At 42.1% G+C, this 22,139-nt stretch overlaps 2 protein-coding genes across 2 annotated transcripts in view; both read left to right on the top strand.

Moving 5' to 3' along the window:
* Positions 1 to 18,916, top strand: part of LOC307154754 (protocadherin gamma-B2-like) — a gene marked incomplete at both ends in the record, with an annotated part of 43,308 nt that extends 24,392 nt beyond the window's left edge. Inside the window, 3 exons of the mRNA XM_079864843.1 lie at positions 17,897 to 18,088; positions 18,207 to 18,304; positions 18,748 to 18,916. Coding sequence (XP_079720969.1) covers positions 17,897 to 18,088; positions 18,207 to 18,304; positions 18,748 to 18,916 — 459 coding nt within the window. The remainder of the gene's footprint in view (positions 1 to 17,896; positions 18,089 to 18,206; positions 18,305 to 18,747) is intronic.
* Positions 3,915 to 16,842, top strand: LOC307154755 (cadherin EGF LAG seven-pass G-type receptor 2-like; the record flags this gene model as incomplete). The annotated part of the gene is made up of 14 exons (XM_079864844.1): positions 3,915 to 4,013; positions 4,118 to 4,213; positions 4,304 to 4,393; positions 4,774 to 4,887; positions 5,289 to 5,402; positions 5,485 to 5,578; positions 5,873 to 5,985; positions 6,074 to 6,247; positions 7,431 to 7,556; positions 7,655 to 7,906; positions 8,013 to 8,111; positions 8,541 to 8,713; positions 8,827 to 8,975; positions 16,505 to 16,842. 14 exons carry the CDS (start codon positions 3,915 to 3,917, stop codon positions 16,828 to 16,830), a joined length of 2,019 nt encoding a protein of 672 aa, XP_079720970.1. The 3' UTR covers positions 16,831 to 16,842.
* Positions 18,917 to 22,139: the final 3,223 nt, after the last annotated feature.

Genomic DNA, 22,139 nt, shown 5'->3' with positions numbered 1-22,139 from the left:
TTTTATTAGCATTTATTATGTTTCCTGGGGTGCACATATTATGTTAATCAGATTTTTATATAAAAAATGTTCATAATTTAGAAATAAACAACATTTTTCCTACCCTGATTTTAGCCCTCTGATTTGCATGGAAGCTTGTTTCCACCATAAAAAAGGAATTGCAACTTTTTATCTCACAATTGCGTATATAAAGTCGCAATTTGCGAGTTATAAAGTCAGAATTGCGTGATATAAAGTGATATAAAGTCAGAATTGAGTGATACAAAGTCAAAATTGCGAATTATAAAGTCAGAATTGCATGTTATAAAGTCAGAAATGAGTGATATAAAGTCAGAATTGAGCGATATAAAGTCGCAATTGCAAGTTATAAAGTCAGAATTGCGTGTTATAAAGTCAGAATTGTGTGATATAAAGTCGCAGTTGCGAGTTATAAAGTCAGAATTGCATGATATAAAGTCAAAATTGCATGTTATAAAGTCAGAATTGCGTGATAAAAGTCAAAATTGTGTGATATAAAGTCAGAATTGAGTGATATAAAGTCAGAATTGAGTGTTATAAAGTCAGAATTGCATGATATAAAGGCAGAATTGAGTGATATAAAGTCAGAATTGCGGGATATAAAGTCAAAATTGCGTGATATAAAGTCAGAATTGCGTGATATAAAGTCAGAATTGCGGGATATAAAGTCAGAATTGAGTGATATAAAGTCAGAATTAAGTGTTATAAAGTCAGAATTGCATGATATAAAGTCGCAATTGCATGTTTTAAAGTCAGAATTGAGTGATATAAAGTCGCAATTTCGAGTTATAAAGTCAGAATTGAGTGATATAAAGTCAGAATTGCGTGATATAAAGTTGCAATTGCATGTTATAAAGTCAGAATTGCGTGTTGTAAAGTCAGAAGTGTGTGATATAAAGTCACAATTGCGAATTATAAAGTCAGAATTGCGTGTTATAAAGTCAGAATTGCATGTTATAAAGTCAGAAGTGCGTGATATAAAGTCAGAATTGAGTGATATAAAGTCACAATTGCGAATTATAAAGTCAGAATTGCGTGTTATAAAGTCAGAATTGAGTGATATAAAGTCAGAAGTGCGTGTTATAAAGTCAGAAGTGCGTGATATAAAGTCAGAATTGAGTGATATAAAGTCACAATTGCGAATTATAAAGTCAGAATTGCGTGTTATAAAGTCAGAATTGAGTGATATAAAGCCGCAATTGCGAGTTATAAAGTCAGAATTGAGTGATATAAAGTCAGAATTGAGTGATATAAAGTCAGAATTGAGTGATATAAAGTCAGAATTGCGTTATAAAGTCAGAATTGTGTGTTATAAAGTAAGAATTGTGTTATAAAGTCAGAATTGCGTAATATAAAGTCAGAATTGTGTGTTATAAAGGCAGAATTGAGTAATATAAAGTCAGAATTGCGTGATATAAAGTTGCAATTGCAAGTTATAAAGTCAGAATTGTGTGTTATAAAGGCAGAATTGAGTGATATAAAGTCGCAATTTCGAGTTATAAAGTCAGAATTGCGTGTTATAAAGTCATAATTGTGTGATATAAAGTCAGAATTGCATGTTATAAAGTCAGAATTGCGTGTTATAAAGTCAGAATTGCATGTTATAAAGTCAGAAGTGCGTGATATAAAGTCACAATTGCGAATTATAAAGTCAGAATTGCGTGTTATAAAGTCAGAATTGCATGTTATAAAGTCAGAATTGAGTGATATAAAGTCAGAAGTGCGTGATATAAAGTCAGAAGTGCGTGATATAAAGTCGCAATTGCGAATTATAAAGTCAGAATTGAGTGATAAAGTCAGAATTGTGTGATATAAAGGCAGAATTGAGTGATATAAAGTTGCAATTGCATGTTATAAAGTCAGAATTGCATTTTATAAAGTCAGAAGTGCGTGATATAAAGTCGCAATTGCGAATTATAAAGTCAGAATTGAGTGATATAAAGTTGCAATTGCATGTTATAAAGTCAGAATTGCGTGTTGTAAAGTCAGAAGTGTGTGATATAAAGCCGCAATTGCGAGTTATAAAGTCAGAATTGAGTGATATAAAGTCAGAATTGCATGATATAAAGTTGCAATTGCAAGTTATAAAGTCAGAATTGTGTTATAAAGTCAGAATTGCGTTATAAAGTCAGAATTGTGTTATAAAGTCAGAATTGCATGATATAAAGTCAGAATTGTGTGTTATAAAGTCAGAATTGTGTGTTATAAAGGCAGAATTGAGTGATATAAAGTCAGAATTGCGTGATATAAAGTCAGAATTGTGAGTTATAAAGTCAGAATTGAGTGATATAAAGTCAGAATTGAGTGATATAAAGTCAGAATTGCATGATATAAAGTCGCAATTGCAAGTTATAAAGTCAGAATTGAGTGATATAAAGTTGCAATTGCATGTTGTAAAGTCAGAATTGCATTTTATAAAGTCAGAAGTGCGTGATATAAAGTCGCAATTGCGAATTATAAAGTCAGAATTGAGTGATATAAAGTCAGAATTGCATGATATAAAGTTACAATTGCAAGTTATAAAGTCAGAATTGAGTGATATAAAGTTGCAATTGCATGTTATAAAGTCAGAATTGCATTTTATAAAGTCAGAAGTGTTTGATATAAAGTCGCAATTGCGAATTATAAAGTCAGAATTGAGTGATATAAAGTCAGAATTGCATGATATAAAGTTACAATTGCAAGTTATAAAGTCAGAATTGCGTGTTATAAAGTCAGAATTGCATGATATAAAGTTGCAATTGCAAGTTATAAAGTCAGAATAGCGAGTTATAAAGTCAGAATTGTGTTATAAAGTCAGAATTGCGTTATAAAGTCAGAATTGTGTTATAAAGTCAGAATTGTGAGTTATAAAGTCAGAATTGAGTGATATAAAGTCAGAATTGTGAGTTATAAAGTCAGATTTGCATGTTATAAAGTCAGAATTGCGAGATATAAAGTTGCAATTGTGAATTATAAAGTCAGAACTGTGTTATAAAGTCAGAATTGCGTCCTATAAAGTCGCAATTGCGAATTGCTTGGGGGGGGGGGGGGGCTGGGTTAAGGGGGAGGGTTAAGTTGAGTCATCTGGGAGGTCACTGCCCGTCACTGCTCCAGCCATTATAAAGGGAGTGTTCTTTATTTGTTTTCTGTATATAATTTAATCAGTGTATATGTAAATATGTATTTGATCTGGCTTACAGGAGATGTAGAGATTTTCACTAATATCAGACCTGATGATCGTCTGGTGCTGGAGGGATATATCAATCCTATTGGTGTAACATTTCTGGAGCTGGTTTACTCTAATGGAGACTCAACCGCTACTGTACGAACCATCAAACCACTGGATGCAGATCAACTTAAGGAGGTTTGTTTCACTATTATATTTGTTAGATTAAGTATATAAAAATAAAAGAACATAACCATACTTACATATGGCAAGCAGTTTTAACTTAAATTGTACCCAGCGCTACTCGTAGTAATTGCATTTTTACTAGTAAGAATTCAATTAGAGAGCTCTCCAATTCAATTCTTACTAGTAGCAATTACAATTAGAGAGCTCTACAAATTCATATGTCTCCATTGACTTCCATTCATTTTTAATTACGAAGCTCTACAATTGAATTGTTACTAGTAAGAATGCAATTGCAGAGCTCTTTCATTCAATTACAGAGCTCTGCAATTATACGTATCTTTAATTCGTTTTTTTACTAGTAAAAATTCAATAAGAGAGCTCTCTAATTGTAATTCTTACTAGTAACAATTCAATTGTAGAGCTCCGTAATTAAAAATGAATGGAAGTCAATGGAGACATATGACTAGTAAAAATTAATTTGTAGAGCTCAATTACGACAAGTAACGCTGGGTGCAATTTAAGCTAAAACGGCTTGCCATACTTACATATTCATACTTTAATAATGGAAGAAAGTGCCACATACTGTATGTCTCTTTGTGTGTTTTATTTCTTCCAGTCAGGAGGGAGTTTGTATTATTCAGTGACCTGCTCAAACCCAGGGGTATGTTTATTTACACAATAGATAATCCAATCATTCAATAAGAATTATGGAAATAGGTATCATCACATAAATCTTCATTACAAATATTTCATTGTGCATTTCAGCAAATTTCAGCAAATACACGGACAGTAAATATTCGGGATGTCAATGACAATCCTCCGATCTTCCAGAATAAAACATACAGCGTCACAGTGTCAGAGGTGTGTGTAATGTCACATCTTTATACAGCAGAAGTGTGTTTGGTCACTCAGAAACTCACATCTCTTTGTAAACTGTGTCTTTTGCTCCAGGCGACAGCTGTGGGTTCAGATGTGCTCAGGGTTATAGCTGAAGATGCAGATGTTTCTCCAGAAAACACCAATATTCTATATTCTATACTGGTGAGTCTCAAATGAGTCTCATATATTTTATATATTACTAAAACAATAGGTTGAGTTTGTTGTATCCTTCAGATAATAAGAAATCCCAACTTTCACTTGTACATCCCAATCATCTCTGACCTTGTTACTGTTTATCTAATCCCATTGTTTTCATACCACTCCTTGTAAACCAATTAGGCTCTGGATTTATTTTTTTAGTTTCTATGATTTCTAAGTTAATTTTCTAATATGGCTGTTAATCAATTTATTTTTAGTTTTGAAATATTTAATATAGATCATATCTAACACAGTAAGTCATTCAGTTCTTTTTTTAGAAAATACTTAAATATTTGAGTGCAATAATGTGTGAGCTCAGTTTGTGTCATTTGAATCCCTGACAGCCTCCAGCACCAGATGAATTTGAAGTGAAAGATGACGGAAACATCAGGTTGAAACAAGCTCTGAACTACAACACTGCTCAACAGTACATCTTCACCGTGCAAGCTAAAGACAAAGTAAAGACAAACTCTGACATCCTACCAGTCACACATCCATTTTACTAAGCAGTGCTTTACATTTAAAGGAATAGTTTCCCAAGAGTGAAAATTCTGTCATCATTTACTCACCCACAAAAGCTGTAACTGGGGTGGTACCCTTTCAAAAGGTAGACCTTTGAACCTTCTTTACCCCTAAAGGGTGCATATTACTACCTCAAAGATATGTAATACCTTTGAAAGGGTGCCAGTCCAATGGCCTTTTTTTCTGAGAGTGCATGACTTTCTTTCTTCTGTGGAAAACTAAAGCAGGTGTTTAGTAGAATTGTCCAAACTGCTTTTTCCCACACATTGACATATTAATTTTTGGATGAACTATCATTTTAATGTAGATAGTAATAAAACACTATGTTTCTTTGCAGGATAAAGAAGAATTCAGTGACACCACAACAGTTACAATAACGGTTGACGATTTTGACAATCTAAACCCTTATTTTGATCACAGTCTCTACAAGGCATACATTGAGGAAAATCGGGTAAATAACATCATTATCAATATTTAAACGCATGTCTGATCAAACAAATGAAACCCTCCATGTCTTTTCTGTCCATGCACAGGTAGGACAGTTTTCAAACATCACTCCTGAGGCCATAAAAGCTCAAGATGGCGACACGGGCATCAACGAGCCTGTACTTTACAGCATAACAGCAGGTGCTGTTAACAGAAGATTTATAACACACTTACATGACATGAGTCCTAATCTAAATAACCTCCTCCTGTTTCAAATAAAGTTTCTCTGTAGATGTGTGAGAGCTAGAGGTGAAACGCTGATTTTAAATCTGATAATATAGAAAATTCCACCAAACTACAGTCAAGCACAGTAATTGTGATAAAACAAGCACTTTACACTGCTAATAACACACTTCTATTTAAATAAAAAATGTACTCATATTCTATATTAAGTTTCTGATAATAACAAAGCAAATATCCACATTTCTGTTCCAGCCTTTCCAAATGAGTATCAAAGTAACTTTGACATCGATCAGAACAGTGGAGTCATTTCTGTGACAACAGCACTAGACAGAGAGGAAGTCGACCAGATAACTGTTCACATACAGGTATCAGACGTTTCTGAAGACATTCATAAATCTGAAGAGGTTTCAGGAATGTATTTATATTTTCTATTCATGATTTCCTTATAAATAGGCAACTCAGCAGAATGATGCCAGTAAAACTGCTAACGCTGTGGTGTCCGTCACCATTGAGGATGGGAATAACAACCCTCCAAAATTTGACCAGGATGAGTACACCGTATCTATTCTGGAAAATTCACCACCGGATCAGTTTGTGCTTCAGATTAGAGTCACTGATCCAGACCTGGTACAGTTCCTGAAAACATCACTGTCTGTTTGTAAAGTAGATCAAATAAACCCAAAAATAAAAAATACAGACTTGCAAACACTAAAATGGTGAACCATTTTTAAACACCAAAAATGATGATCCAATCACCTAGAGCTCCCAACAACTTAAAAACACTAAGCGACGACAGGGGTGTCTAACTCAGTTCCTGGAGAGCCACAGCCCTGCAGAGTTTAGCTTCAACCCTAATTAAACACATCTGATCAGCTAATCAAGTCCTTCAGGATTATTTGAAAACTGCAGGTGTGTCTGTGTTGGAACAAAACTCTGTAGGGCTGTGGCCCTCCAGGAACTGAGTTTGACACTTTAGCAAAACCCTAGCAACCACCCATTAATAAATTCGAACACCTTAACAAGTAATTCCCCAACTGCTCAGAACACTTTAGCAATTGTTAAGAAATGCAAGTATTCAAGGCATAACACTTGAAGGTGCTGTATGTAACTTTTTGACTGTACAAAAGCACAAAAATTCCATAATATGCTTGCAGAGATATAGGAAAAATGTTAAGTTCACATACTTGTGTCTCCTAAAAACAATGCTACAGACAGTTATTCTACTTTGAAATGTGCGTTCCACGTCCGACCTGTTTTTGTTTTGGTCTGAGAGTGATTCCGCTGCCGATTTACCCAATAGTATTTCGACACCCTGGGTTTATCAGTTGGCAGAAAACACAGCGTATTAGAGCCATGGAAGTCAGCAAGCAAACTAGGTCAGAAATAGCAGATTTTACCCGACCTAAAAAGCCTCGGCATCCATCTAAAAAGCTCCAGAGGCATAATAAAACATGGATAAATCAACTCATCAACTCACACTGTAGGGCTCGTCGCCTTCCATTGTCAGTTCTGCTCACTTCTGTTGCGTTTCCTCCTCAATCTGGCAACCCGGGAGCTTCAAGTCTGAGGAGTGGACGAGAGAAACAACCCTCTCCAATATTTTGAATATTTTGACTACAGTACCCATTTCAACCATCAATACTACTTCTGTCAATACTACATACTGTACCTTTAAAACTCTCTTCTAACTACCCAAGTCTTCAAACTTAAACTGATATAGCTGATATAAACTTCCATTTAAGGTTTTGTCAAGCCAACATTCAAAGTTTGATTTGATGTACTTACCTTATCTAGTTTTCTCTCTGATTAGGGTGGGTTCTCTAAAGGTCACTTTATCATGGTTAGCGATACCTTCGTTATCAACAGTGAAGGAGTAATATCACTCCGGAGCGACGCTACCTTGGATAGAGAAACTGTAGACAATTACATATTACAGGTACAAAGCAACCACATTCATTTCTTAAATCCAACTATTTACAAAATGTTCATGATGACTATTCATTCTGAATGGGATGCTTGCATTGTCTTTCTCAGGTTGTAGCTGTAGACCAGCCTGTCAATGGTTTAAGCTCCACAGCTCAGGTCATCATCACTGTTCTGGACGTCAACGACAACAACCCACAATTCCTTCCTCTCCCAGAGCCCATTGAGATTCAGGAAGGTGTGTACACACCCTCATCACCTGGAGAGGTGTGTGAAATCTCAGCCACAGACGCTGACATTGGAGACAACGGACGTGTCACCATCACCACTTCCTCACACAGTGAAATATTCAGATTCAGAGAGGTGAGGGGACTTATGAGAAAGGCAGCGGTCACTGTGCCTACAGTAAATGATATCATAACTTTATAAATATGAAATTGTAAAAAAAACGCTTATTTCATTCCTTAAGGATGGGACTCTCCTAGCTATTGAGGAACTGGATCGGGAGACACAGGATGTGTATGATGTGATCATTGTTGCAATGGACCATGGAATCCCACAGAGAAATGTACAGTAACAATATCTATTTATTTGTATTCTGTGGCATTTCCTCATTTGATTCCAAGGAAGAACTAGTTGACTGATTGGCCATAGCTTCATGGAATATAAACTTTGAAAGATTTTCCCAATTTTGTTTGAGGCGTTGTTTAAGTAGCATTACAACTTTAAGCACACCTGCACATTTATATTGTCCTAAAGGTTATATCTCAGTTTATTTTTTTATTTATCTATCCCTAAATGACACACAAACATGCAAAAAGAAGCTGCAGTATGTTCTGGATTTTATGCAGATATTCAAAATCTGGCTACCTGATACTAGTTCAATCTTTACAAGTTAATTAATGTTAATTCCAGACATTAAGTTAGATACTAGACATTGCAAATATCAACTTTTGGTCTGTAATACGAAAGGTTTGCTTGGGTTCATTTTCTGCAGAACATCACCACAGTGAGGGTCAGTATCACAGATGTCAATGACAACGCTCCAGTTTTCAGCTCTGACACCTACAGCAAAAGCATTCTGGTTAAAGACGCCAAGGTTGGAGATGTGCTGCTGACGCTCTCGGCCACAGATAAAGATGCTGGAAGCAACGCGCTAATTAGCTACAGGTAAGCTTAAGCTAACTTCCATTTCATTAGGATCAATAATGAAGGCAAAACCATGAACACCCTTACCTACATCACTCCTTTAAGACAGATGCATGAATGTTGTTTTTCTGTAGTTTCTCTGAAGACTCCTCAATGGTCGCATTGGATGCTGAAACAGGGGTCATCACTTTGACCTCTGACCTTAGCGAGGTCACAGAAGACACGCTGCTAACCCTCACTGCTATAGCGACAGATCATGGAACACCACCAGAATCTGATGAAGGTTTGGGCTTCATAACAGCATTGTTGTTCTTCCTTAGGAGCTCTCTCTAGTGCAGTGTGTTCTCACCTAAATACTGTAAATATGTCCACAAAGAGGCAGAAAAATACTAGCTCTAATGTAGTACTACTAGTGTTAATGCAGTTTATGCCAGCACAAAACATGATATGTAAATGCATAACGTCTCGGTTACGGATGTAACCCTCGTTCCCTGAGTGGGAACGGAGACGTTACGTCGGATGACGACGATTGGGGTTTCGCCTAGAAGCCTATCACCTTCGAGTATATAAAACGAGCCAATGGCAATGAAATGCCATGGGTCTGCGGAATTTGCATAGCGTAACTCCGCCCGCCGCAGGGGGTATATAAGGAAGTACGCTGCACAAATGCAGATATGTCTTCGCTGAGGAGCCGAGACTGGCCCCAGGCGTTTTTCAGCGGTACAGCGGAAGTGGCAGGAAGACGTAACGTCTCCGTTCCCACTCAGGGAACGAGGGTTACATCCGTAACCGAGACGTTCCCTTTCGTGGTCACTCCGAGTTACGTCGGATGACGACGATTGGGGTTCCAGTCTAATCATGCCACCTCGGCTGTCTTCCAGTGCCCTGCGTAAGTCTGAGCTCCCTGTTGTGAGACTAGCACGAACGAAGGAGTCCTACTTAACACAGGGATACCAAAGTACACTGGGAAGCATATCTCCAGAGAGAAATATGCAATTATGCCCAGCCATTGATGGGGGGGACTTAGAATACACATATGACCCAGAGGGTTGCATATGGAAAATCACTGGGGTGTCCAGCCGCAGGTGGAATTTTAAACCCCAGGGGTGGCAAGGTGGCTTGCCAAGGGAAAGACACACGCTCACAAGGAGACTTACAGTGGAATACACATGTGGGGGTCGCCCAGAGGGGGAACCATGCACATGGAGGCACCTAGTCAAGCGCAAAAGCTGTGTTATGGAAATTGGCATAACTCAGGCGTTGACGTAACCAGTGCTGGAGGAACTCAGAGCTTATCAGACTCACCTGAGAGAAATATCGCACGTATCCCGTCCGTGGAGAGGAATGGCGAGCAAGCGAAGACACCTGAGCAGAATCTAGCACCGGCTGGTTGAAGCGAGTACATGAGAAGAAACTGGCTCTACTCGGAGATTATAGAATCTCGCGAATGTGTTGGGTGTCGCCCAGCCTGCAGCTCTACAAATGTCTGTTAGCGAGGCGCCATGCGCTAGAGCCCAAGAGGAAGCCACACTACGTGTGGAGTGGGCTTTCACACCAAGGGGGCACGGACGACCTTGCTGCTGGTATGCCAAAGCAATGGTATCCACTATCCAGTGAGATAACCTTTGCTTTGAGAGAGCCTTTCCCTTCAGCTTCCCACCATGACAGACAAAGAGCTGGTCTGAGGTCCTGAAACACCGCGTTCTGTCTACGTAAGCACGGAGGGCGCGTACTGGACAGAGCAGTGCCAAGGCTGGGTCTGCCTCCTCCAAGGGCAGCGCTTGCAGGTTCACTACCTGGTCTCGAAAGGGTGTGGTAGGAACCTTGGGCACGTATCCAAGCCGGGGTCTCAGGATCACGTGAGAGTTAGCCGGCCCGAATTCCAGGCACGCTTCGTCAACCGAAAATGCCTGCAGGTCCCCTACCCTCTTGATGGAGGCCAATGCAACCAGGAGCGCTGTCTTCATTGACAGGAACTTAAGCTCCACTGACTGTAAAGGCTCAAATGGAGCACTCTGCAGGGCAGTTAGAACCACTGAGAGGTCCCAAGAGGGTACGAGGGGAGGACGAGGAGGATTTAGTCTCCTCGCTCCCCTCAGGAACCTGACGATCAGGTCGTGCTTTCCCAGAGACTTACCATCAACTGCTTCGTGATGTGCGGCAATGGCGGCAACATACACTTTCAGGGTGGAGGGAGACAGCCTTCGCTCCAACCCTTCTTGCAGGAAGGAAAGCACGACACTGATCGGGCATTTCGTGGGTTCTTGATGTTTAGAAGAACACCAGTTGACGAAGAGGTTCCACTTCAACGCATAGGCATGTCTCGTGGACGATGCTCTAGCGGAAGTGATGGTAGCCACCACCGCAGGTGGTAGGGTACTCAAACCTGCCTCGTCCCGTCCAGGAGCCACACGTGGAGGTTCCAAAGATCGGGACGAGGGTGCCATAAGGTGCCCCGTCCCTGAGAAAGGAGGTCCTTCCTCAGAGGAATTGGCCAGGGAGGTGCTGTCGCGAGGAGTACTAGTTCGGAGAACCAGGTCCGGTTGGGCCAATACGGGGCAACCAAAATGACCTGCTCCTCGTCCTCCCTGATCTTGCGCAAGGTCTGCGCAAGAAGGCTCACTGGGGGAAACACATACTTGCGTAGGCCCCGCGGCCAGCTGTGCGCCAGTGCATCCGTGCCGAGCGTGCCCTCGGTCAGGGAATAAAACAGGTCGCAATGGGACGAGTCGTGGGAGGCAAACAGGTCTACCTGTGCGTCGCCGAACTGATCCCAAATCAGCTGGACCGTCTGGGGATGGAGTCGCCATTCTCCAGCGAGAGGCCGAACTCGAGACAGCTCGTCGGCCGCCTGGTTCAGGTGTCCCGGGATATAAATGGCTCGAAGCGACCTCAGATGCTTCTGACTCCATATGAGGAGGTGGCGAGCGAGTTGCGACATACGGCGGGAGCGTAGACCACCCTGGTGGTTGATGTACGCTACTGTTGCGGTATTGTCTGATCGGACTAGTACGTGCTGGCCCCTGAGCAGCGCATGGAAGCGGTGCAGGGTGAGACGTACAGCCAGCAACTCGAGGCAATTGACATGCCAAAGGCGCTGGGGTCCTGTCCAGGAGCCCGCAGCAGCATGACCATTGCACATGGCGCCCCAGCCCGTGTTGGAGGCATCTGTTGATACAACAACATGCCGGGAAACTCGTTCTAAGGGCACTCCGGCCCGTAGAAAATTGAGGTTCGCCCACGGGGTGAAGGTCTGACGGCAGGCTGGAGTCACTGGGACTCGGAGCGTGCCGTGTTGCCATGCCCACCTCGGGACTCGATCGCGAAGCCAAAGCTGAAGCGGTCTCATATGAAGCAATCCCAGCGGCGTTACTGCGGCTGCGGATGCCATATGCCCCAGGAGCCTCTGAAATAATTTCAGTGGAACCGCACTCTTGCCCTCGAACTGACGAAGACAAGTCAGCAGTGACTGCGCGCGCTCGCTCGTAAGCTGCGCGCACATGGCGACCGAGTCGATCTCCATACCGAGAAAAGAGATCCTCTGCACGGGGCAGAGTTTGCTCTTCTCCCAGTTGACCCGAAGGCCCAGACGAACTAGGTGCTGAAGCACTAGGTCCCTGTGTTCGCAAACCTGGTCTCGAGAGTGAGCTAGGATTAGCCAGTCGTCGAGATAGTTCAGGATGCGAACCCCGTGTTCCCGGAGGGGAACAAGGGCTGCCTCGACGACCTTCGTGAAGACGCGAGGAGACAGGGCTAGCCCGAAAGGGAGAACCGCATACTGGTATGCCTGCCCCTCGAAAGCAAACCGTAGAAACGGTCTGTGTCGAGGTAAAATGGAGACATGGAAGTAGGCGTCCTTCAGGTCGATCGCTGCAAACCAATCCTGCAGCCGCACACACTGGAGGATGTGTTTGGCCGTTAGCATCTTGAACGGCAGCCTGTGAAGGGAGCGGTTCAAGACGCGCAGGTCGAGGATTGGCCGTAACCCACCGGACTTCTTGGGTACACTGAAGTAAGGGCTGTAGAAGCCGGACTTCATTTCGGCTGGAGGGACAATCTCGATCGCACCCTTCGCCAGCAGGGTGGCGACCTCCGCTCTCATGACAGGGGCATTGCCACCGACCATAGTGAAGCGGACTCCCCTGAAGCGGGGAGGAGATCGCGCGAACTGAATCGCGTAGCCGAGCCTGATGGTTCTCGCGACCCAGCGGGACAGTCTGGGAAGCTCTAGCCAGGCCTCCAGAAAGTGCACCAGCGGGGTCATACGAACCACAGACGTACCGTCGGTGGGGCAGCGAGGCGGAATGACCGGCACCGGCGAGGGTGGCATAGCGGCCCTGTGCGGGGGCACGGTCATTAACCGCGTCCTGCCAGAGGAGGCCAGGGGAGGGCGCGCGTCCCACGGGGGCGTGCTCTGGCAGGGGTCTGGCGACAGAGGGGGATGAGAGGAGCGTGGCCCGTGGGCGGCGCGTGCTGTCATCCCGCACCTCTGGGACAGAGGAGGGCGGCAGTGGCGGGACCCGAGGGTGGCGCGCACTGTGGCCCTCGAGCTCTGTGGGCTCAGGATTGGGGAATTCGATTCTGTCTTTAACCACATTAGGGTGCTGCCCGTCGTGGGACGAGCAGCGGGGAGTGGAGAACAAAAGATTCTCCCCCGGCCCTCCACCGGGGGAAGGAGTGGCCCTGCTACCACCTCCTGGACAGAAAGGAAAGCCAATCCTGAGCTGCCCGTCTCAGGAGCGCCGCTTGGCCTGGCGTTTAGCGGGCGGCGGGGCTGGAGAGGGCTGTGGCGCCTTCCTGCGGCTTCCTCCACGACGCAGCCCAGATGAAGGCTGCTGCTGGGGCCGTGTGGGAGGGGCGGGAGCCGCAGGAGGGCGCCCTCGGCGGCGAGCAGGCTGAGGATTCTGTACCGGTGGCTTAGCAGCAACAGCACGCCGGGGCAGAATGTGCTTGATCGCCTCAGTCTGCTTCTGGGCAGTCGAGAACTGTTGGGCAAAATCCTCGACTGCACCGCCGAAAAGGCCGGCCTGGGATATGGGAGCGTCAAGCAGACGAGTCCGCTCGGGCTCACGCATATCAGCCAGGTTCAGCCAGAGATGTCTCTCCTGGACCACAGCTGTGGACATCACCAAACCCAGGGAGCGCGGTCACCTTCGTCGCCCGGAGAGCGAGGTCGGTGGCGGCGCGCAGCTCATCAAAGAGCCCTGGGTCTGTCCTACCCTCGTGCATGTCACGGAGCATCTTGGCCTGGTAAACCTGCAAGATGGCCATGGCATGCAGAGAAGCAGCTGCCTGTCCCGCCGCTCTGTAAGACTTCGCCACCATAGTAGACGAGAATCTACAGGCTTTGGACGGGTGCTTTGGATCGCCACGTGATGAAGCGCTTGCCGGACACAGCTGCATCGCGACAGAACGTTCAACCGTGGGAATCCCAGTGTACCCACAAGCATCAGCTCTATCGAGGGGAGGAAAGGCGGAGAAAGCCGACGAACGATCGCGGGAAGACATGGGAGCCTTCCAGGACCGCGTGACTTCCTCATGCACTTCCGGGAAGAATGGTATTGGGGTTGGGCGGCGACGAGTGTCAGCGGCCGCTCCCAAAAACCAATCATCCAGCCGCGAGCGCACTGGATCAGGTGGCGGGGACCACTCAATACCAATGGCCGCGGCTGCCCGGGAAAGCATGGCGGTCAGCTCGGGATCAGACTCGGACAATGCTGGCACGCCCGAGGGCGGCAACACAGCCGAATCCTCACTTCCCGAGGACTCGCGCCCACCTTGTGATGCCGCGATCGACATGGTATCTTCCTCTGGAGCTCCAAACGAGACGCGCTGGGGCTCCGAAGAGGGACCAGCGGTCTCAGTTTGTACACTCGCGGGTACCGATGCTGAAGAGGGGTGTGTGGACCGTGGACGTGTCGGCGGTATGTCCCACACAGTCACCCTCAGGTCACCCCGGCCACCAGCCGAAGTACTAGCCCTCTCGGAGTCAGTAGATCGGGGTGTGGGTAGGGGGACTCTCGGAGTCAGAGAAAAATATCTCGCGACCGCAACCAGAAGTGCACGGGCGAGGCATCTTTAAAAAGACGTGCCACGTGCAATGCTCTTTTTGTGAGAGGATAAACTCCGCGGATGCTGAAGCGAACAGGGAGAAACACACTAACTGTCAGATCACTGAACAGATCAGCAGGGAAGTGAGCACTCGCTGAAATCGCCGTCACACCAACACCGGAGAGTTCGCTCGTCTCGAAGGTAAGAGAAGACTAACTCAGAATATTTGGCTTGCAGGAGTGGAGAAGTTCTCGGCTCCGAAGCGAAAACATATCTGCATTTGTGCAGCGTACTTCCTTATATACCCCCTGCGGCGGGCGGAGTTACGCTATGCAAATTCCGCAGACCCATGGCATTTCATTGCCATTGGCTCGTTTTATATACTCGAAGGTGATAGGCTTCTAGGCGAAACCCCAATCGTCGTCATCCGACGTAACTCGGAGTGACCACGAAAGGGAACTAAATTTACATTCACTAAATAAATAAAAACAAGACACATGGCAGGATCACATGACCAACAGGGAATCACATGACAAGACACAGAAACATGACAATGACAAGAAAACCCAAACCATGACAGCTTTATATCACACACTCCTGTTAAGCATTAAGCATATACTACAACTTCAGACATCTACAGCCTCTTCAATACCTCCTTCTTTAACAAAACTCAAGAACATCTCCCAAATTTCGTAAAATGAAGAAGACTTCCCCTTGATTACATATGTAAGCTTCTCAAGGGCCAAACTTTATATCAAGTTTTCCCTTTTCAAGTCCAAGGGAAGGACAACTTGTATTCTTCCAGCAAAGGGCAATTGAACGCCTGGCTTGTAGTAGGCACAAATCCACCAGTTTTTTCTCTTTGACGGGCAGAGAGCAATTGTCCACATAGACACCCAATACACATATTACCGGGCTTAAAGAAATAGGAGTAGTTGTAAATTGAGATACATACTGAGTCACTTTACTCCAAAACTTTTGCACCTCACCACATTCCCACACACAATGAAAAAATGTGCCTTGGAAATTATTGCATTTAAAACACAAGTCTAGGGTATACTAGGGTTAAATTTATTTAATCTCACCGGAGTGATATAAATTCTCATTATCCAGTAATATTGTAAGAGTCTCATACAAGTATTTATTGTTTGAGTTTGTGCTTTTAAACATATTGTACCCCACTCATCTAATGAAATGTCTTTATTTAAATCCTGTATCCATGCTCGTCTTTTATTTTCTGAATTTTCTTTATGATTCTGTACCAGTATATTATATAATTGGGTAATTCGCCCTTTACTGAAACAGTCTTGTGTGGAAAAGGTTTCCAGTGTGGATAATGAAGGGAGTTGCACAGAATTCTTTAGTTTTGAAAAAATAAAACTTCTAAGCTGCAGGTATTTAAAAAAATGTCTCCGGGGTATATGAAACTTTGATACCAGATTGTCAATGTCAAATGACATTAAAATATTCTCTTCATATAAGTCCATCAATCTAACTATTCCCTTATTCAACCATAGTTTAAACCCCATATCATTTTTAGCTGGAGTGAAATATTAATTCCCCCAAATCGGGGAGAAGCAAGACAACAATGGGGCCTCTCCGAGAAATGTATGAACTTCATACCAGATCATAATGGTATTCTTCACAAATGGGTTATGGTACATTTGTGTCCCAAACGTGTTCCCTTGGTGTGCATGTAAGAATCAACCTGACCTCAATAGAACTAACATGGCAAAACTAACATCTTTCTTCTCTCTGTAGCCGAAGTCTTGATCTACTTCCAAATTGCTCCTTTCAATGAGAGTGTGATTTTTGAAAGCTCCTCCTACAACTTCACAATAAAGGAGAATGAACCTGAGGCCTCATCAGTGGGCAAGGTCAAGGCATTAACAGGAAGTCCACTGGTTACGGTCAGCTATAACATGAAGTCACATGAGGATGTCTTCTCTGTGGATGGTGAGGGAACCATAAAAGCTCTCAGACCGCTGGACAAGGAGAAAGAGGAGTGGTTCATCCTCACAGTAGAAGCCATAGACTCCAGAACTCCTGCAAACACTGCAGAGACAACGGTACTCTTCTTACTTTAAACTAAGGCCAGAAACAAACTCTACACAAGTGCACAATTTATGTTAATGCATAGTGTTCTTTGTTAAAATGTATGTTAATGCCCGCTGTATCCCCCATTTCAGAATGCAATGACACAAGTTGTGCAGTTATAAGTGTTTGCGTTCTCATACTTACCTTGAGTATGTTTCTGGCCTTAGTCTTACTCTTCAAGCATGTCAAAGTCAAAGTTTCTCTTCTTAAAAGAAAGCTGTCACAGGGCTCATTTATATTTTTAATCCTAATATATTTCTTATAGACTTTCTTTCTCTCACAATCTTCAGGTCAATGTTCAGGTTGAGAACGTGAATGAGGCTCCTGTGTTTGACGCTGAACTATATAAAGCAGAGATTTCCAGTATCTCACCATACAAATTCCCTATAGTGAAGGTCCAGGTAAGTGTGGCATAGACATCAGATATAAATGGAGTGGATGTAGTCAGATCTATTTTATAATAGGCTAAGTGGTGTTCGCTAAGGCAAACTTCACTGTTTCTGTTGTTATTGCTCATACTAAAGGGCTAGTGGTTTGTTCAAACCCTTAACCCTAAGTAATACATTTTGACATGCAACTCATCCCATGCCATCTGAGGAGATATATGTGCTGGTATTTTTCAAAGTGATCAGGCTTACTTTTTTTCTCCTGGCATATAAAATGTTGATGTCTGAAATCTCTTCAAAAAAAGTTCTATACAGAACCCTTGACTCAATTTTAAAGAACCCTCTATGCTAAAAAAGTTTTATATATTTTAAATATCTCAAATGATTGAATAATACTTTCATATTAAAAGGGTTATTAAAAATGTTTCTAGTGGTAATATATGTTTACGAGCTGTTTAATTCATAAAATCTAATTAAGGTTAAAAATAAATTAAAATTAAATCCATAAAATGACCCCATGATGGGAACCCCTAAAAAAATCGATATATGAAGTGCCTGGCAGAAACTTTTAATGTAGAAGAGTGTCAATAAACTACATTTTTTGATCTCATGATTTTTATTTTATTTGTATTCACGTAAACTGGTTGAAATGTGGTGGTGTGTCCCTCAGGCATCAGACCCTGATGTGGGCGAGAGCTCAGAACTGCAGTATTCCCTGCTAGAGTCCACAACTCTGCTGGATGTGGAGGCAAGCACTGGTCAGATCTACGTACTGGATGCATCCAGATTTGGAGACAATCCATTCACCTTTCAGGTTAAAGCCACTGATAAACATGGGCTGTTCACGACTACAACAGTAGAGGTGAGCAGAAACAGAGGGAGAGAAAAGAGAACGCTTTTGTAAGACTGTTTCAAATGACCAATGACATTTTGATTGAGAAGAGAACACCTTTACAAAGACTTGTGTTTGCCACCTGCAGATCGAAGTAAAACAAAGTGCACATCATGACAGCGTCTCAGTAATCTCCTTAAACCGGCCCATATACATAGTGGAGAAGAAGATACCAGAGATGGAAGAGTGAGTAATCTCTGTTCGTTATTGAAACGTGTTATTGAGACAAAATAAGATAATTTCTATTTGTGAAGTGCTAATGTGTTTTGAGCTAAGAGGAAACATGTTTAAAGATTAATTAACCCAAAACTAAATTTAAAAATTAATTATTTTACTCACCCTCATGGGATTCCTAACCTGTGTGTCCTGCTATGTTTTCAAAGAAAATATTCATACAGTTCTTTCCCACACAAAAAAAGCATAACAAAAAATAGTCCTAGTGAGTTGTTAAGTCAGGGTGTTAAATTAAAGAAACGGATCGATCATGAGCAAAACGTTATTTTAAGCCAGTTCTTATCAATGAATTGTTTTTTCTGTTTTAGAAATTAGATAGATTGGTGCTTCATCATGTTACCTCGTCTTATTGTTTTGTGTTCTATACACCATCTGATATTGTGTTTTTTTCTCAGTTCCATGAAGAAAGTTTTAGGCTGGACTGTGAAAATCCTCAGTGTGAGAGAGGAGGCTGGGAATGAGATACGCACCATTCTTAGAGAATCTACAGACAAAACTTACGTCAGTTTCATCGCCACGGACTCCAGTGGTGCGGTCATCCAAGCCACGGTGGCTAAAGAGTAAGTTGAACAAATATCAGTTTATTCAGACTAATCTAATGTGGAAGCTGATGTGGAAATGTGCAAGTAACATGTTTTACAATAAATGCAGTTATAATGGTTGTAGACTTGTGGTCAGTGCTCTGACTTTAAATCGGTTATAATTTTAATCAGTTATAAAATTCCTCTGAGATCTGAATACATTCATTTTTATTTTAACTCTGACTGTCCATAAGGCTATTGGTTTGCCAACTATGTTCGTGTAAGAATACCAGTAAGGGATTTGAATTATGTGACAAGTGCGAGTGCTACAATTGCATGATTGCACAAACTTTTAAAGTGCCCCATTATGCTATTTTAAAGTTTCCTAATGTTGTTTTGGAGTCTCCTACAACAGGTTTACATGCATCAAAGGTCAAAAAACGGTTTCATTTCCTCATAATATACATTTGCACATCACCACATTTTCAATGATTCTCAAACGACTCGTCAAATGAATCAATCTCTCTAAATCTGCTCTGATTGGCCAGAAGTCTGTTGTGATTGGTGTACCACGTACAGCGCAGGCGTCGAAAACAAAAACGCCCATTGCCATAACAACGTCAGCTGTCCCGTAAACTAAAGACAGTAACGAACAATGACGTCGATTTTACCATATCAATGCGAGCGCAAGTCCGATGATGAAACACTGGAAGAACTAGTCATTCAACCCGAACCTCCATCGCAAGGACGACTCGAGCAGGACGTTTCTCAGCCGCGTTTCCATTACAGATTTGCGCAAATGTTTTGCGCTATTATCTAAATATCGATAAAAAACTATTGCGAAATGACGGCGTTTCCATTAACCGATGTTATGCGACTAAAACGTCTTTTTTTCTCTCGCGATAAGTCATTCCAAAAATCTCGGCAACGGACGTTGGTTATAATATCACAGCCACCGCATTAGACATTATTATTATTATTAATGGAAGGAGACGTGGCGTGTTATCCAAGCATTAATGGCAGGGAAAGACCCCAGAACGACACATATAAGGAGTTTGGGTGTTTCGCCCTCATTTCTGCTCCGAGGATTTGATTGTGGCATTTCTTTGAGATTTAGAATCCAGTATTCCTATAGGCTAATTATTGTTTCTTTTATGAATTTAATAAATAATTCTGTCTAGTATTCTGTCCAAACGATCCATGTAGGCTACTTTTGTGTCTATTTGTTTTTCCTTTTTTAACCCCTAATTGAAAAACGAAAAATAAACGGTTGTTGTCTTTTTAAAACGCAAAGTTGATCACCAAAATTTTCATTTGAACTGGCTACACACTACTGCTGTGCTTTGTTTATGACTTTTTGCCCCTTTATTAAACATTTAAAATATTCACAAAATTAATATGGAAAACATGTCGATTTTACTGGTTTTCTAAGGCCAAATTAGAAACTGGAATTGATGTCTTTCCCGCAGTGCTGAATGAGAAGAGCCATTAATATAATTAATAAACTATTGTTTTCTAAGTGTCGGCTAAAATCACATCTCCATCTCCGCTGTTAAGCAGATGCGCTTTTAGAGAGAAATGCAACTTTCATACGGATTAGCCTACGTAATCAGAAGGTATTAGCTTTCGATTCGAATTTTGTTCTTTTTAAAGTGGACATTTCAAGCTTTAGCCTACATATAGGCTATATTTTGTTTCAGTTCTCGCGCTCCAGTTGAAAGTGCGTCTGATTGTTTCTTTTATTTTACAAAAGCACAGCGTTTTCTTGTTATTGTGAGTTTACGCAAATAAAAGTGGTTGAGAATAATGTATTATTATTTTCTGTCTGACCAGAAATGATAGAGTATTTTAAGTTGTTTCCACTGTTGATAGGAAAATGCAAGTGTTCACGCCCGCGCCTCCGTGCCATGCAGTGCGCGCTCCACACTCAGCTTTGTTCTTTTTTTTGCATAAAAGCGTCTTCTAAATATAGCCTATTAAATGTTATAATAAAATAATATAAAATTATTATTATTTGCGTAGCTATACATGGACTTCAAACACACTGCGTCTTCTAAGTCAGGTGACTGTAAATGCGCAAAAACTGTTTCCATTGCAGTTTTGCGAAATATTCCTTTTTCGAATTGCCTGAAAAACCACCTCATGAGAGCGTAAAAACTTTTTTGCGATAAATGGGAGTTTTTGCGAAATTGACGTGTTTCCATTAAGCGTATTTTCAATTCGCAATTTCAATTTGCGCAATTTGAAGGGTAATGGAAACGCGGCTACTAGTGATACACTACTCAGTTTGAGGTACATTATGAGATGTTGCAACTAATTCCTCACCATCAGCATTAACAAGTGCATGTCCATCAACAAACCGATTATTTTACTTGTAATTATTTATTTACAGAGTATTTTTCTAATTTATTGCGAACACATGGAAACTGTATCAATAACTCTGCATGAATGACTGATGTGAATGACTGGTGTAACATAAACATTGGTAAAACAAATCTTGCTCCATGCTTAATCTTTCCTCAAAGTAGTGAGAATGATAGACAATCTGCATTAGGCTAATAGACACGGTTATAGGTAATAGTGGCCCACAACTGATTAGCAGAAGTGTTTCAGTATGACAGTGATAACGTGAGTTAGCCAGTTAGCAGGAGACCTACACAATATAAAACTCAAAACTAAGTATTTTGAACACCATCTTTCAAGAGCAAGCAGTTTGTGAATCCTGCATTGAATTCCGAAATTTGAGAAGCAGTCGTCAGTAAAATAAAGGGAACACAGCAAAAGTTTAGGATTATACTGCTGTGATATCGTGATAAAGATGAACTTTAACCACTGATTCTTCACATGCTCGTCCTTGGGCAGTGAAATAAAACTGGCTTTACCTTCACATTGTAGAGCTCAGCGTCTTCTCGACATGATGCCATCCAGTATCCACAGGAATCAGCTGCCGGTTTGAGGTTCAAGTTTTCCCTGGTGTCTGCGCGCGCAATAAGTGGACGGGCAATATGTTAATGTTTCGTCTTGACGTCACAACGAAACGGCTTATGACTCGTTTGAAAAACGAATAAATTCATTGACTCAGAGTCGACTCTTACTTTTGAAAGACAATAACTTTATATACGGTGCACTTTCAGATTTAAAACTTTTCATTCACTTATAGCTATGTTACACACTACATGAAAGGTCATTTTCAAAAATCCATAATAGGGGCCCTTTAACATCACAATATGCAGATATGTATCCACCTTGAAAAGTGTTCCTCCTCA

The sequence above is a fragment of the Squalius cephalus genome (genome assembly GCF_949319135.1).
Source record: "Squalius cephalus genome assembly, chromosome: 2".
NCBI classification, from domain to species: Eukaryota; Metazoa; Chordata; class Actinopteri; order Cypriniformes; family Leuciscidae; genus Squalius; species Squalius cephalus.
Note: the sequence above shows the minus strand (reverse complement) of the source record. Positions and strands in the feature narration are given on the sequence as shown.